Source organism: Symphalangus syndactylus, chromosome 6 (genome assembly GCF_028878055.3).
Source record: "Symphalangus syndactylus isolate Jambi chromosome 6, NHGRI_mSymSyn1-v2.1_pri, whole genome shotgun sequence".
NCBI classification, from domain to species: domain Eukaryota; kingdom Metazoa; phylum Chordata; class Mammalia; order Primates; family Hylobatidae; genus Symphalangus; species Symphalangus syndactylus.
Window position 1 is genome coordinate 39,945,513 of NC_072428.2, and position 16,875 is coordinate 39,962,387.

The following is a 16,875-nucleotide window of genomic DNA, read 5'->3' on the forward strand; positions in this document are numbered from 1 at the left end:
TGCTACTGTCAACAGGAATGAATCTCAAAAACTTTATGCTGAGTGAATGAATCCATATCCAAAAAAGAATATACTGTATACTTTCATTTTTATGAAATTCAAGAATAGGCAAAATTATTTTATGGTGATAGAAATCATATCAGTGGTTGCCTGAGTCCAGGAGCATGGATGATTGCCTGGAAAGGGAGCATAAGATAACTTTTTAGAAATGTTCTGTATCTTCTTTTGGGGGGTGGAGCTACATGAGTATATAATTTGTCAAAACTTATTAAATTTATATTTTAAATGGGTGCATTTTATTATATGTAAATTATATATGAATATAGTTAATTAAAAAAACTAGTTTTATAGCTGCTTGACACACAATAGTCATGATCTTTTTATGTACATCAAGGAATTCGTTTTAGCACTTTTTCTGTGCAGAGCTCTGGGTTAAGCATTATGGGAAAACACAAAGTGGTATCAGAAACATTCCCTGACCATCAAGAAACTTAATATGTAGTTATCATATTGTGGTATAAACTTCATCACATAATTAATCAGATGGTGGTAAAAACTGATAAGTACTAGTGGTGGTAGATGTAAAAGGAGTCATGAAATTCAGAGTTAAATTAGTTGATTGATAGATGAGAAGACTATAAAAAATACAGTGCCTGACAGATACGTGCTCAGCAAGTGTTAATTATTTTCCTTGAGGGGATGAGAATTTATGTTTGAAGTGATGAATCAAGGCATAATTGAGGAGGTGGCATTTGATGTAGGCACAGTAGAATAGGAGGGTTTTTCATAAGTCAAAAAGTGGGGAGACATTCAGGTCAGGAGGATGTGGTGATCAAAGAGGGGAAGTGAAAAAGCACAGGTATGTACAGTGGAGACAGGCATGCTTGGTGTACTCATTTGGACAAAAAGAAGAGTTTCATGTAAATAGAATAATAGGAAATTAATGACCAGGGTCAAACTATAAAGGGTCCGTAAAACCAAATTGAGGAATATAACCTTGTTTTAAATTGATCTTTTGTGGATTGCCAATATATAAAGTAAAACAGATAAAAATTGATATTTTATCAGTAAAAACTTATTTTATAATTTAATATTATGACATTAAATATAAAGTCAATTAATCAGAACAGTGAAGCTGTTTTGAACACATAACTTTGAAATTAGGGACTGCTGATCTCAGATGAAAGGGTTTTTTTTGTTTTTTTATAATGAGCCTCAGTTTTCACTTAATTTCTGCTGTGTTTTCTTTTGGTTGCATCATGTTGAGAAAGTCCTAATTTATATAGACAAGTTATTGTAAGTAGCAATGCTTTAAACGTTTACCTTAAGGTCTTTGTATATCTTTCAATGAAGCAAGAAGTTTATTTCAAAGTACAGTCACATGTTGCTTGACAATGAGGATAAATTCAGAGAAATGCATCCTTAGGCAATTTCATTGTCATGCAAACATCATTGAGGGTACTTACACAAACCTAGATGGTATGGCCTAGTACACACATAGGCTATATAGTATAGCCTATTGATCTTAGGCTACAAACCTGTGCAGCATGTTACTGTACTTAACACTGTAGGCAGTTGTAACACAATGATAAATAATTGTGGATCTAAACATAGAAAAGGTACAGTAAATATATGATTATGCTCTTATGCAAGACTACCATTGTATGTGGAGTTTGTCTTTATGCAGCTTGTGACTGTATACATAATAAATATTTTAATGTGGTAGTACAAATTAACTCTTTGGTGGTTTCCAGATGGTTAAAATTTAGAATATAGCACATTCGTGTATGTATGACACTTTTGGTTATGGTTTTCATAATGTTCAGATTTTTTTTTAAGTTGCAACTTGCAGAAACCCAACTCAAATTAATAGGAATGTATTGGCTTACATTACCAAAAGCCCAGGAATAAAATTCAGTTTTATCTATTTTGGGATGTAAGTATGCTAACATGATGTAAAGATTTTTTTCTGTATCCATTCTTATTGCTGCTCCTTCTGCCTTTCTTTGTATTTTTGGCTTCATTCACTCTTATTGCAGGCAGGCTCTATCTATGTGCCAGGTGGGATGGTCATGACTGTCCACAGGCTTATAGCTTCCAACCTGAGCATGAGAGAGCTTTAGATAGTTCCAGCAAGTAATTCTGATTGGATTGAATTTCTCTTTGTGTGGCAAGGGGGAGCAGTAGAAGGCAAGCAACACAGAACTATGATTGACCACTCTCATCAAGACAACAGAAGTCAGAAATATTTTCCCAAAGAAACCAAAATAAAGAATATAGGACACATTGGATACAAAAATTATTATTTCCACAGAAATTAGAATACAGTTTTAAAAAAGTGAAGTATGTATTTTAAAAAGTAAAAATGGAACAAATAGTTGTAGAACCCAAAGAGCAGGAGCAGAAAATAGGGTATAGAGAAGACGTCACGATGAGTAATATTTTAGCAACATGGACAGCCATAGTTTCTAATGGAATGTTTTTAATCCATTAAAATTGTGGCACATCTGAAGGCCTCCTGGGCAATAAGCTACAGTGAAAAACCAAGGCTTCAGCCTGCACATGTACTTCTGATAGATGAAAATAAAACTTACCTTGGAAGGAATTACCTTATGAGTTCAACAGTAATTTTAGGAAACTGTTACCTATTCATTAGTGGATGGTATTCAGAAAAGGAGAGCTTTTAATTCAAACAAAATAAAGCATTATGGAAAAAGAATTGTGGAGGAAAGGAAAACCAGCATAAGTGAGTGTGCATAGGAGAACTGGCAGTTGACCACTATTGGTTTTCATTGCAGTATGTGGGATTTTTTGCACCCCTCTCCAAAGAATTAGAGTGTCTTACTTTATATCTGAAGCAAATAATTAGAAAATTTTTTATTTTTCACTTTTGGATACTACATTGTGGGGACAATCAAACCTATGTTCAAATAATGATTTAAATAGTCATGTCAGCAAAACAAGCACTGCACTGAAGTTAGGGCTCTGCCACCAACATTTTAACATTGGCAAGACAGGTGACTTCTTTATCTTGACTCTTTTCTCGTTTCTGAAATGAGGGTATTGGTCTTTATGATCATTGAAGTCTTTTTTAGCTATAGCAGCAGGCCATAGGTTTCTGAATCATCTGCTGTATGTTTCCCTCTTTTTCTAGATTGGCATTGATAACAGTTGTGCTTTGAAGGAAATTTCAGAAGAAGTTGCTTTTGAACAATTCCTGTTATTGTTATAGGTGTTAGGCAGCCTTGGAAAGCAGACAAAAGAGATACCTCTTACCTGCACTTATAGAACAATGTGACTTTCATTGATGTATGTTAAGTACTGGTTTTAAGGAATGCCTATGAAAAAAATATCTAAGACTTTGGCAGATAAAAATTGTGTGTAGAGAGAATATTTTACCGATTATGATGATGTCTGTATGTATATGTGCAGGTTTCAAATGTGGTATGGAGCTTTTTCTTCCTTATGAGCATTCCAAAATCTTGCATCTAACAGTTCTAATTACATTTCCAATACCTTCCACTGCCACACACACACACACACACACACACACACACACACACACACACACACCCTATATTATCTAGTAAAGTGGTTTTGGAATTAACATTTTTCCTGGAAGGAATATATCTGATTTAATGACCAAATCGTTTTAAGGCAGCACAACAGAATTTCACAGGAACTAAATCTATTTTTTCACACCGATCATGCATGTTTTACTCAAGCATTGAGTCATTAGCATGTTTATAATGGTTCTAATTTAGCACAACATTTTCTGAATTTTATCCTTGAGTCATTTACAAATTGTTCATATTGAGTAAACAAAGGAAACAGATTGCATTTTATACTTAGTAATTTATCTGAAAGAAGAGGGGAGGGTTAATTGTTTTAAAGTTTTGGTCTGTTTGGGGAAGTGAGCCTGCTTTTTCATTGCTAGGCATAAATGCCATTTCTCATCTTTTTGGTAATGGGAGAGGGGTGTTATGGAGGAGTAAAATGAAAAATTAGGACCAGGACAAGATTGGCCACTCCCAGAGGGGAGTGTGGAGCAAAAGGGGAGCTGGCACGAGATTATCCAAAACAGTTGGTGCATTCCTTAATGATCAAGTGCTTGAGAAGTCCAGCTCTTCCTGGCAGAGCATCTGTGTTGATGTTTATATCATTGCCCTGCTGTATGGGAAAGGCATGCTTTCTCTTGCTGCTTGGCTAAAAATAGGACGGAATATAGTATTGTATGAGATATTTTAAGATAGCAAAAACATTTAAGAGGTTAAAGGTTTGACTTTTGGATCAAAAAAGATCAGTAATATAACTCCTTGTGTTACTTGCAGATTGGCTTTTATCTAGAGTTTGCTAGTGATTCGTACTCTTGGTTAGGGAAGTCATTCTAGGTTTATTTGGTGTAGTCTGAAAAACCCACTCTGCTGTCTTTTCTGTCAGCTTCCCAGCGTGAAGAGCAGGCCTGAAAACAGCCTCTATTTATACTCCCTTGTTCTTATTTGGAAAATCAGTTGTTTCATTGGAGAGAGAGGGAGAGGGGGAGAGAGAGAGAAGAGCATGAGCAGTCGTCAGGGAGTGTGCTTTGTACGTTATAGTGACTTCAAAATAAAACTGGCACATTTTAGTGTCTAATTATTTTTAGTGAGCTTGGAGGGTTTTAATTAAAATTTAAGAGTGCTCTTCAAGCTCTCCAAGTTCCAATTTTATCCCACTGTATTGTGGAGCACTTGCCACTGTGGAAAAATGTACAGTAACTGGCATGTGCAACTCTGTGTTTCCTAATGAAAAATGTGGGATGGATAATCAGTGGGGATATAAATATATTTTGCTGGATTTAATTGTAAACCAAGGTCATGGATACTTTTGATAAGTTATCATTGTTCTTGGATAAATAGAAAAATTTATTACATTTGAAATTTATGATTCCTATGGCAAAAATAAAAGGAATTGCTTTACTATTTTCTCAAAGTGTTAATAAGCAATAGAAAATCTGCACATAGAGCCAGCAGCAATTGTTCTCCTCACTAAAATATTTTGAAGATATTTTTTATGTTGTTTCTAGTGTTTTAGCATTTTTAAGTTTAAATATCACGAGGTAAAAGGAAAATAAGTGTTTGCTTATAGGTAGATTGTTGTAAAGTGCAATAAAGATTTGTCACATTATCTCTTCCTCTTCCCCATGCTGTAAGTTTAATGACAATTTATTTATTTTTTTGATCTATCTGAAATACCTTTATTTTGTACAGTGTGGGAGTTAATACTGCTGCAGATTTGTCTGACGAGAAGTAATTTAAAATTGTTCCTAAAATATCATCATACAGATTAGGAATCAATATCTCACATACTCTTTCTTTTCATTTTTCTTACATCATAAAATTAATTACTAAGTTAATTAGCAGAAACATTACTCAGCTGTGATAAAGCATTCTTGACTTACCTGGCCCGAAACCTAAGTACTTAGGAAGCAGAAACATTGCTTTGTAATTTATTATGCATGATATTTTAAAAACAAAATAGTTCTGAATTCTATCTTCCTTTTCTCTCAAATTTCTTGAAAGAGAAAAGCTTAAATTTGAAAAGGGAAAGAAAAAACCAGAAACAATGCAACTAATAATTTATAATACATCAAAACGTTTACATCCTTGCTTAAATTATAGGTGAGAACTGAAGTCCAGCTCGCGATTTTTGATAGTACCCTTTTAATCATTATTATTTATAAAAATTAGAGAAGATAAAGTCCTGCATTTCATTGAATAAATATTGGTCAATGGAAACAGATTCTTTTAAAGTAAGAGGAATTAATTTTGGCATTTTCTATTTCAATAAAACTTTAGCATAATGTTACTTTAGCATTATGACTTACATTCGTTTTTTAAAAATATGTACATATTATGGTGACATTTTTCATGCTATAATGTTGTGATTCTTTATTCCCATTTCCAAAAAGCATATATTTTCTCTCCTGTTTTTCAGATGATGACAACTTAAAGACATTAAACTTGGAAAAGTCAAAGCCAGATAATAAATTTACTGCATATTGTTTAATTGTTTTGAGGATGGTGGCAGCATTGTAACTAATTAGTTAATTGTTTTCAAATTAATTTGTAAAATACATTTATGTGTATAAAATAATCCAAGAGTGTCTTGGGGCTGTTCAGTCCTTTTTTTCCATTTGGAATCTTACATGATTACTGTGTTAAAGCCACTCAGTGTGATCTTACTCTTTCCATGTACATAATGCAAACAGGCCTTCTTTACTTATTTTTACCACTTTGATTTTTTCATTTATGCTCGATCAGAATAGGGCAAAGTATGATCTGATCAATTGCCTCTGTAATACTAATATCCCATTGATGTAGTTGAGGAATGTGGCACAAAGGGAATGGATCCTTACTTTTAATTTGTACCCATACCTGGATATTGTTTTGAGATAGAAATTTGAAAACATAAATTTTATTTGTAACTTTGTATCAATTACATATTTTCTCATTTCAAATCAGGAACTTTTTGGTGGTAGCAGTAGTGTCTTCTGCTTATACAGTGCTTAGTAACAATTCACTTCTGAGAAAAAATCTCATCCTACTTGCTCTACATTATTACATGGAGAATGCTTAGCACCAATTGTGGTATGCCCCTAGAGGTTTGGCAGTCAGATAATGGGGTAGAAAGCAGTCATTTGTCAAGAGACTTTCTTATAGGTTCGAGTCTTCCTGGAATCTCCTAGTCTTGAGATTAAACATTGATAAGCTTGTATGTAGTAACTTTCATTGTCCTATAGATAAAGGCAATCAGTGGTTGCTATTAAATATTTTCATGGCTGAAAATGTAGATGTGCAAAGGCTGCTTTATTTTTTCCCTCAGTTTCTTCTACTGAAATGGGAACTCATATAGCTAGATTAACTGAGCATTGCAGTAAGGATTAATTTTCTAATAGGAATGCGAAATGCTTTGAAGTTATTAGCCATTTTATTAATGAATAGCTTTTATATAAAGCTGTGTCCACATGGTTTGATTTATATTTGAAGTGTGTATTCCTGTTGTTCATATAGCTCTCTTTTTCTCCCATGAAGTTTTAGCATTCTTTTCTTGGAGCTCTAAAAGATTTCAGGTCTATTTATAGAAATGAGAGACATATTTTAGCCTGTTTTACATCCTAACATGTATTCAATCCTAGTATATGGACTTAATCTGAATTTGTTATTATTACAAATAAATTGGGCTTTTATCTTTGACTACTATAATATATGCTCTCGACTCAAACTTTAGCTAAAGAAGTTATGCTTTTGTATCAGTAATTATTAGCTTAGTGCACTGATATAACATATGAAAGAATAAAAAAACAGAATTGGGTAAGATATTAAAATAAAAACTTTTTGTTGACTATTCTTATCCATACTCTAATGTTATATCAATCTCTTTCAGAAATTTAAACCTGATTTGAGAAAAAGTAATCTGTGACAGGCATGGATTTGAAGAATTGCTTCCTAACTCTTAACTTATTATTATCACTTTTACGACTTTAGCATAAAAACAAAATAAGTATAGAACAAAATATATATCCCATTTCTGAATTTGAATAAAAAATAGTAAGAGGCTATTTAAGCAATTAAATACAACCCGAACATATGCATATGCATGTTGGCTCCATTGGAACATCACTCAGAATCCAATTTTGAAGCACACTAGTAGATCATTTGTTGAAGACTGAGAAAATAATAGGAAATAATGGAATAAAGAAAGAAGGAAGGTAGGAAGGAACGAAAAAGGGAGGGAAGAAGTAAGGGAATGGGCAAGGAGCTTTCATTTAATAAAATCAAGCTGACTTCTATTTAGACAGAACTTTAGCTCTGTGATAGCCAGTTCGGATGGTTGTTCTTCATCAGCCGTTTTTACAGCACGCTGATCTGGATTCTATCCCTTCCTTGATTGATTGATTGTGTCACAGACAAATGTTAATTGTTTTTTCACCAATACTTTCTAACCATGCAGTGGTCTTCTCATCTCTTAGCCAGGGCTCACGGTCTTTTTCTGAAGCTTATCTAGCTTCTAAAGCCCTTTAGATCCATCTTGACCTTACTGTCATTCTGAAAAATTCAAGGAGGATTTAGAAGCTGGAGAAAAAAAAATGAAAGGGAAAATACTAAAGAGATAGGTGCTGATAATGAGAGAAAAGGCATTTAGAATTGGAGTAACTGTTTTAAATATAATTTTAAAAGGAAGTTATCAGAATTTTGACACTTGGAATGTTAAAGTTTTATGGGAGTATGCTTTGCACTAAGGATTTAGTATTTAAATCTGCATTCCCTTTTGGAAACATGACCTATTTGTTAAGATTTGAGGCTTAAAAGATACAAATAAATAGTTGTAAGCAGTAGCGCCAGTTGCAAATCCATTTGCATAGAGAGCAGAAATAACTGATTGAGAAAAATTTGGTAATTATCAGGACATTCTAAAGTTTGGATTTCTGTAATCTTTATGAATCTTGATAAAAACAAGTATAATTACTCCCTGTATTTTAGTATGCTATTTAGAAATACAGTAGGGCAAATAATAAATGGCATTTATATAGGTATTTATGTAATAAAAATATGTATCAGTTTTTACATAAGAGGAAAGTTTTAGCAGTTTTATTACTAGGGGTCCGAAAACATCTTAATTTAATTTTCTTCTTGTTTTGCTCTAATTGGATATTTTATAAAAGTTAGATTTCTTTTTTAAGAACTAAGTGGTTACAGATTGACTAGGCTCTTCTCTCCTGAATATCTGTTATTGTTTCTTGCACAGCACATACATATTGCTTGGACTTAAAAAATATTGCCTGGATTAAAAGGAGTATCTAATGTTAAACTGATAGGAAAGAGCCCTCTTTTCTGTACTATCAGTCTAAGAAATGACAAATGCTGATTGAATATTAATAGAATTATAATACTAAAACAGATTATTGAGCATTATCTTTTTTCTCTTAGATGATAGTTTAAATAATTATCTGGTAAAAATAAACTTTGTGGTGGTATTTTATAGTACACATTATAGAATAATGTAATTTTCTATATCCTGGGGTTCAAGCTATGGCAACAAAAACAGCTTTATGCATTCTTAAATGAGAATTTCCCCATAAACTGACTTTCTAAATTTGTAATAAATATATATTTTTAATACTTACTTTTGTATTTTAATAGATTCCTCCTGCATGGAAAAACTACTTTCAAAAGATTGGAAGGAAAAAATGGAAAGACTAAATACCAGTGAACTTCTTGGAGAAATTAAAGGTACAACATAAAATATATCGAACATGTCGATGCAGTGATGTTATTTCGTATAACAATGTATTTGCTGATCTTCTGTACTATAACAGTAAATCTTACATCTAACATTTGATTGTACATGAGAGGGTGAATATTATACGTTTCTGAGCTTTTATTCCTTGCAATGTTTACAAACTGAAAAATTTCCCCACTTTTTCTATTAGTCTATAAAACATATAACTTATAGGATATGCTGCCTCATTACTTTACTTCACAAAAAAGTATAAAAACCTTATGTTAAAAGATGAGCAAATTAAGCTAAAGATAGTCTTAGTTTTTTCTCTTAAAATTATAATAACAGCTTAATTTATGAATCCAAATTATTTTGAATTTCTTCTAATCAAAATGCGTTGCCTGTAGCACCTTTAAAAATGTTTCTAGAGGCTGGGCGCGGTGGCTCACGCTTGTAATCCCAGCACTTTGGGAGGCCGAGGCGAGCGGATCACGTCAGGAGATCGAGACCACGGTGAAACCCCGTCTCTACTAAAAATACAAAAAATTAGCCGGGCGTGGTGGCGGGCGCCTGTAGTCCCAGCTACTCGGAGAGGCTGAGGCAGGAGAATGGCGTGAACCCGGGAGGCGGAGCTTGCAGTGAGCCGAGATTGCGCCTCTGCACTCCAGCCTGGGCGACAGAGCGAGACTCTGTCTCAAAAAAAAAAAAAAAAAAAAAAAAAAAATGTTTCTAGAATGTGCTGTGCATAATGGTTTATTGGGGGATTCTGAAGCCTGTTTACCTTGGTTCAAATCCTGGCTCTGTCACTGGATGAGTAACTTTGGACAAGCCGCTGAAGTTTTCTTTTTTTTTTCTTTTTTCTTTCTTTCTTTCCTTCCTTCCTTCCTTCCTTCCCTCCTTCCTTCCTTCCTTCCTTCCTTCCTTCCTTCCTTCCTTCCTTCCTTCCTTCCTTCCTTCCTTTCTTTCTTTCTTTCTTTCTTTCTTTCTTTCTTTCTTTCTTTCTTTCTTTCTTTCTTTCTTTCTTTCTTTCTTTCTTTTTCTTTTTTTGAGATGCAATCTCACTCTGTTGCCAGGCTGGAGTGCAGTGGCGTGATCTCAGCTCACTGCAACCTCTGCCTCCCGGGTTCAAGCGATTCTCCTGCCTCAGCCCCCTGAGTAGCTGGGACTACAGGCGTGCACCACCATGCCCAGCTAATTTTTGTATTTTTAGTAGAAAGGGGTTTCACCAGGCTGACCAGGATGTTCTTGATCTCTTGACCTCGCGATCTGCCTGTCTTGGCCTCCCAAATTGCTAGGATTACGGGCGTGAGTCACCGCACCTGGCCTGTTTTATGTTTTATAATCATCTCTAAAATGAGGATAATACAAGTATTTCCTTCATAAGCTCATTAAGAGAGTTAATACATGTATAGTTCTTAGAACAGTACCTGGCACTTAAGAAAGTACTCATGAGTTTAAGTTTGGTGGTTATTATTAATATACACAGACGATCCTATGTTGAATAAGCTCAAATTTCATTAGGTTTAGCATTTCGTGGTCTCTGACTCAGATGAGAATAAACATCTTTACTTTTGAATATATGTGATTAATATTATTTTTAGACATGTTAAGAAGTGGACTATCCCAATCCATTCAGATAGTAAGTTACCTTATCAGTCGGGAGTTATACTTTTTGCCTACTAACCAAACTCTTGCTGATTCATTTATGGAGAAGAAGTGCTGTATTATTATTATTTTTGCATTATGAATGAAATTCATGATCACGCATTAACTCTGTCAATCCTTACGGACAGATATCACTGTGATTTGCACTAACAGTTTGGGTACTTAGTTACATTAGTTTTCTGAATTTATCCAACAACTTTAGGTGAATCTTCCTATTGGTCATGGATAATATCTGAGTTAAGATGAAAATTTGATAATAATTATCTAATGTAAATGTTATTTTGAATTTACTACAGAAAATTTCCTAGTTTTCAGGCATGTCATGTTCAACTCAAGTGAAGAGAAAAGGAAGTCATCTTTTTTCCCAGCAAATAATTAATAAATCATTGCATTAACTAATTATGTATCGAAACCAGTGGAAATTGGATATTATTTTCAGTTCCCCTACTTCTGTTTTGTACTCATAAAGGCCATTTGCTGTCTTGGAAAAAAAGAAACTCAACTTATTGATGGATACAAAGAAAGTCATTAGTGACATATTCTCTATCCAGCTGCAATAACATGGTGTTTGCTGCTTTGCACGTCATTCTGTGTTTTCTTCCCTTTCCAAAGTCATTCCTTTTTATAACAGTGAGAACAGAAATGGTTTGTACAAAGGCAAGCTTTTTCCAGCATGAATGATGAGGGTCCTGCTTTCTCTTAGTAATGTGAAAACTAACATTTTATTATGTTTCAATTCAACATGGAGTTTTTGTACTTCAGGATATATTTTCTCCCCCACTTTCCATCTTTCTTTATATTTAATTCTAATTTTGAATTCAAAATTTAAAAAATGTGCTAGTCTTGGATACTTGAACTATATAAATCACAAAAGTGAATCACATGAAAAATTAGCCTTTTCAAATTCTTTAACCTTTTTTTCTAGATTCTTTGTGATATGTGAACTTTCATTTGTGTGTTATTCTGAGTTTCTTATGGGCATAAAATATAAGATTCTTACTAAATTTATCTTTATTTATTCTCCATTATCATCTCTTCATACATCCTAATCTTTTACAGAAAATGTACCAATAATATATTAATTTAAAAATGAAAAAATCAGTTAAAGTAGTATTGAAATAGTTTGAGTAAACTGCTGCCAAAACTCAACATACATTTTTATTCTGGTGGAAGCCAGGCCAGTTATTATCCACCTAAATTACTTCTCATTATCCTGAAATTTTAAAGTGACCTAAATTATATCTTTGAGGAATACATACAATCATGGATTACCAGTATTTAATATTATATCTCAAGTATTGTGTATTTTTGATAGCTCTTATATTTTTCTGATTATAAAATTCATATGTATTTATTTGTAAGAAACATAGCAAAAAACAAAAAGGTAGTGAAATTATCTTTTAATTCTACCTGTATCTTATTGTATATTCTTTCCATTTTAAATTATGCGTACTTATGTTAATTTTTCCCATAAAATTAGAATCATCCCATTATAATTTTTTTGTAACTATTTTCCCCACTTAATGATATATTACGAATTTTCCTGAGATTGAGTTATCTTCCAAAATATTATTTTTGTTGGCAGAAAATATTGCATAAAGTGAGGTTTTCATAATGTAACTGGGCCTTTTCTTCAACATTTAAGTTGTTTTTATTGTTTGTTGGTTTAAAGAGCACCTATCTTGAAAACAGATAACATTTTTATTAAGACTTATCAACTTATTAGTGGTTATTTAGGTTATATTCTTAAAAGTGAAATTCCTGGGCCAAAGAGTTTGTTCTTTTTAAAAAGACTTTTGATTCATATTGCCAGTTACCCTTCAGGAAGAGTATAGTATTTTGTGCTCTCACCAATAGTATCTGCAGGTTTTTATTTTCTTGCCCTGAATAACAAGTATTATTAATATAAAAATTTCTTGCCATTTTTATAGGGGAAAAAACATATCATCGTTGATTTAATGAGTTTTTTTGACTATTAGTGAGAATGAGGTGTTTTATCTACATTTATTTGCAATTAAATATCTCTTCCTTTGTGAACTGCATATTTATGTTGGTTGCCCATTTTTCCGTTAAAAGACTTGACCAGTTCTCAATGTTTTCTAAGAACTCTTAATATATGTTTGAATAGTACTAAACTTTATTTGTGATATATGTTGCATTTTGTCCTTTGCTTTATTTTCTGGTTTTGTTGTCAATCTTTCCATCCCTTTTTTAACGCTTTTTTTCTGTAGGGGGTTTGTTTAGAAAGGCTTCTTCATCCTGAAATTGAACAATATTCTGCTATATTTTCATCCAATTAGTTGGCTGTATTTTTAAACACTTAACTATATAATACATCTTAAATATGTTTTGATGAATAATGTCAACTAGAAATATAACTTAATTTTATTCTCAAGCAGTTAACCAAATATCTATACTGTTTATTAAATAATCCATCTTACCTCCTCTGACTTGAAATAGCATCTTTTATTACACTCTGATTACATATTTGGAACCACTTATCAGATTTTGGTTCTATTCCATTGATTTTTCCATCTAAACTTTTATTAGTACTATGCTATATTAATCACTGTAACTTTAGTATCCTTCAAAAGTAAGTATTGCAAGACTACACTCATAATTTTTCTTTAAGGTGCTTCCATACTTCTTTAAAGTTTATCTTTAATTTATTTTATCAAGTTGTTAATGAAAATTCCAAAGTGATTTTTTAAAAGATTATATTACATTTATATGAAATGGTAGGATGAACTGACATCTTTATACTATTGAACTGCTCCATTCAAAGTCATTTATTCAGTTATTTTATGTCTCTCAATAATATTTTGTCTTTAAAATACAGATTCTGCACATTTGCACATTTCGTTTGATGTTTTCTTTCTTTTTTTTTTGTTTGAGACGGAGTCTCGCTCTGTCGCCCGGGCTGGAGTGCAGTGGCGCAATCTCGGCTCACTGCAAGCTCCGCCTCCCGGGTTCACGCCATTCTCCTGCCTCAGCCTCTCCGAGTAGCTGGGACTACAGGCGGCCGCCACCACGCCCTGCTAAATTTTGTATTTTTAGTAGAGACGGGGTTTCACCGTGGTCTCGATCTCCTGACCTCGTGATCCGCCCGCCTTGGCCTCCCAAAGTGCTGGGATGATGTTTTCTTAATATTTCATATTTTTGCTTACTCTTGTGAATGAGATATTTTTCATTACATTTTCCTTTTGTTATATTTAGGGATGCTATTGAATTTTGCTGGTTAATTTTGTAACTTGCCTCTATTGAACTTTTAGGTGTAGTCATATTTCAATAGATATGTTTTCTCTTCCTTTTTGGTAGTTATATGTCCCTTTGCTACCCACTCCCACCCACCCTTCATACGTTCATTGCCTTGAATGCCAAGAATAATATTAAGTAATAGAGAGGTAATAGCAGATATTTCAGTGCAATTTTTAATTTATGGAGTTGTTTTTAATATTTCATATTAAGTATTCTATTGACTATTGATTAAAATATCATTTTATATATAATGATATATATAAAATATCATTTTATATATAATGATATATATAAAATATCATTTTATGTATAATGATATATATAAAATATCATTTTATGTATAATGATATATATAAAATATCATTTTATGTATAATGATATATATAAAATATTTTATGTATAATGATATATAAAATATCATTTTATGTATAATGATATATATAAAATATCATTTTATGTATAATGATATATATAAAATATCATTTTATATCGTTTTATATATTAAATATATTATATAAAATATATTTAAATATATCATTCTAGTCTACTAGGAGTTTGGTCTATTATGATAACTTGCATTTTATTTCATGGAATATCTTATTAGGTTTTGTTTTTCAAATTTGTCATTGAAATAAACCCTGATTAGTCGTGGTATAGTCTTGTTTAAATGTACTGCATCATTTTATTTGCTCATATTATAGTTGTTATAGTTATTTTTACAACTGTAATTATAAATTGATTAGAGTTTTCCATGTTTATATTACTTTTGTTAATTTTTTAGTAGCAGTGTTCATAGTTGAATTGAAAAACTTTTCCTCTTTTTCTTGATTATGTAAAATGTTGAATAAATAACATGAACTACTTATTCCTTGAAATTCTGAAAAATATTCTCATAAAACATCTAGGCCTAGAATTTTCTTTGGAGATTTCTTTTTAACATTTACTTTTAACATTTCTTTTTAACATCTACTTTTCTTTTAAGTCAGTTTTGCCATAAAATAGTTTTCCTAAATATTTTTTAAGAGAAGAAAACTCTTAGAGAATTGTATATCTCATGAGATTTTCAAATCTCATTGACTTCATATACATATTTTATTTTTAGTTCTTCCATTTATTTGCTGTTATAGATCCCATTTTTAATTTTGCATATTTGTTTTCTCTTTTTTGTTCTTCAGTTTTACTTGCTAGTGGTTTTTCTATTTATTGCTCCACCTCCCCCAATAATCCAGTTTTTGGATTTGTCAATTGTGCTGCTTTTCAATATGCCAATTAATTCATTTTGCTTTTACCCTTATTATCTCTCCTTTCCTATTATTCTTATGCTTTTTCTTTTGTTTGTTTTTTGATATCTTTTAACTTGAATACTTCACTTAGCAAATTTTTATTTAATGATAATGGTACTTTTGGCTATGAATATCTTTCTAGAAATAGCTTTATTTATCCCATAAGTTTGTGCTTTTAGAACTCTGTCATTATTTTCTAAATATTCAACATTTGTATTATTTTCTAGCTGATCTGTGTTTATATATCATTCTTAACTGCACATATTCTCTTAGAGTCCTAGAGTGTAATGAAGCTGGGAAAGGGAGAGAACTCAGCCTTTATCACTGCCATTGGAAAATTATATGTGATGGGTAGGTGCTAGAAGGAGAGTCAAGTGTGGGCACTAGAATGGATAAGGGCAATGATTCTTCAACTCAGGGAGCTTAATATTTTTACATATTTATTTTTACATAATAAAAGTAAATTATTATTTTCCCTTTTAGATTTTACTTAAAAAACCAGTGGTTTCTCATAAAATTTTATATCTGATTAACGTAAAGCAATGTTTCTAAAACTCCTTCATAGGAGTTGGAATACTGCTAAAATCTGAGAAACACTGAATCATAGAAATTTTTATGAGTATGTACCTGAGTCATGCCTAATATTCTTTTTTTATTGTCTATATGTAAGGTGGACAGCATGAAGTTTTGATATACATAAATACAGTGAAATGATTACTAGTCGAGCAAATTAACATATGTATCACCTCACATAGTTACTTTGTTCTGTGTGTGGTAAAAGAACCTAAAATATACTTTCCTAGCGAGTTTACAGCATGCAGCACAATACTGTCAACTTTAGTTTTTATGTTGTAGAGTAGAGCTATAGACTTATTCATCCTACATACCTGCCACTTTGTACCCTTTGACCTACATCTCCCTATTCCTCTCTCTCTCCTACCCCTGTTAACCACCATTCATAATATTCTTAAATAGAAAATCCCTCCTTAACTCCCTACCATTTTTTCATATGTAGCCTCCTTTCTAGCAGTACTGAGGATAGAATGCTATAATTGGCATACATTTAATAGTAGTCATCTCAAATCAGGATTCAAACCAAGTTAATATTATTACAATTATTACAAAATAACTTTATTATTAAAACTTTAAATGAAATACAGAATAAAATGTTTACACTTTTACTTTGGCCTGGGTGCATCTGAAGTGTTGTGTCCCAGTCAGGGTCTCATTTTTTTTTTCTTTTTTTTGAGATGGGGTCTTGTTCTCTCGCCTAGGCAGGAGTGCATTGGTGCAATCTCGGCTCACTGCAACCTCTGCCTCCTGGGTTCAAGCGATTCTCCTGCCTTAGCCTCCTGAGTAGCTGGGATTACAGGCATGTGCCACCATGCCTGGCTAGTTTTTGTATTTTTAG

At 32.3% G+C, this 16,875-nt stretch overlaps 1 protein-coding gene across 34 annotated transcripts in view; it reads left to right on the forward strand.

Moving 5' to 3' along the window:
* SOX6 (SRY-box transcription factor 6) overlaps window positions 1–16,875 on the forward strand; it is a 792,566-nt gene that overhangs the window by 506,632 nt on the left and 269,059 nt on the right. For all 34 annotated transcript variants that reach the window (XM_055282275.2, XM_055282287.2, XM_055282273.2 and 31 more), the window contains one exon: window positions 9,180–9,269. In XM_055282275.2, the coding sequence (XP_055138250.1) occupies window positions 9,180–9,269 (90 nt within the window). The remainder of the gene's footprint in view (window positions 1–9,179; window positions 9,270–16,875) is intronic.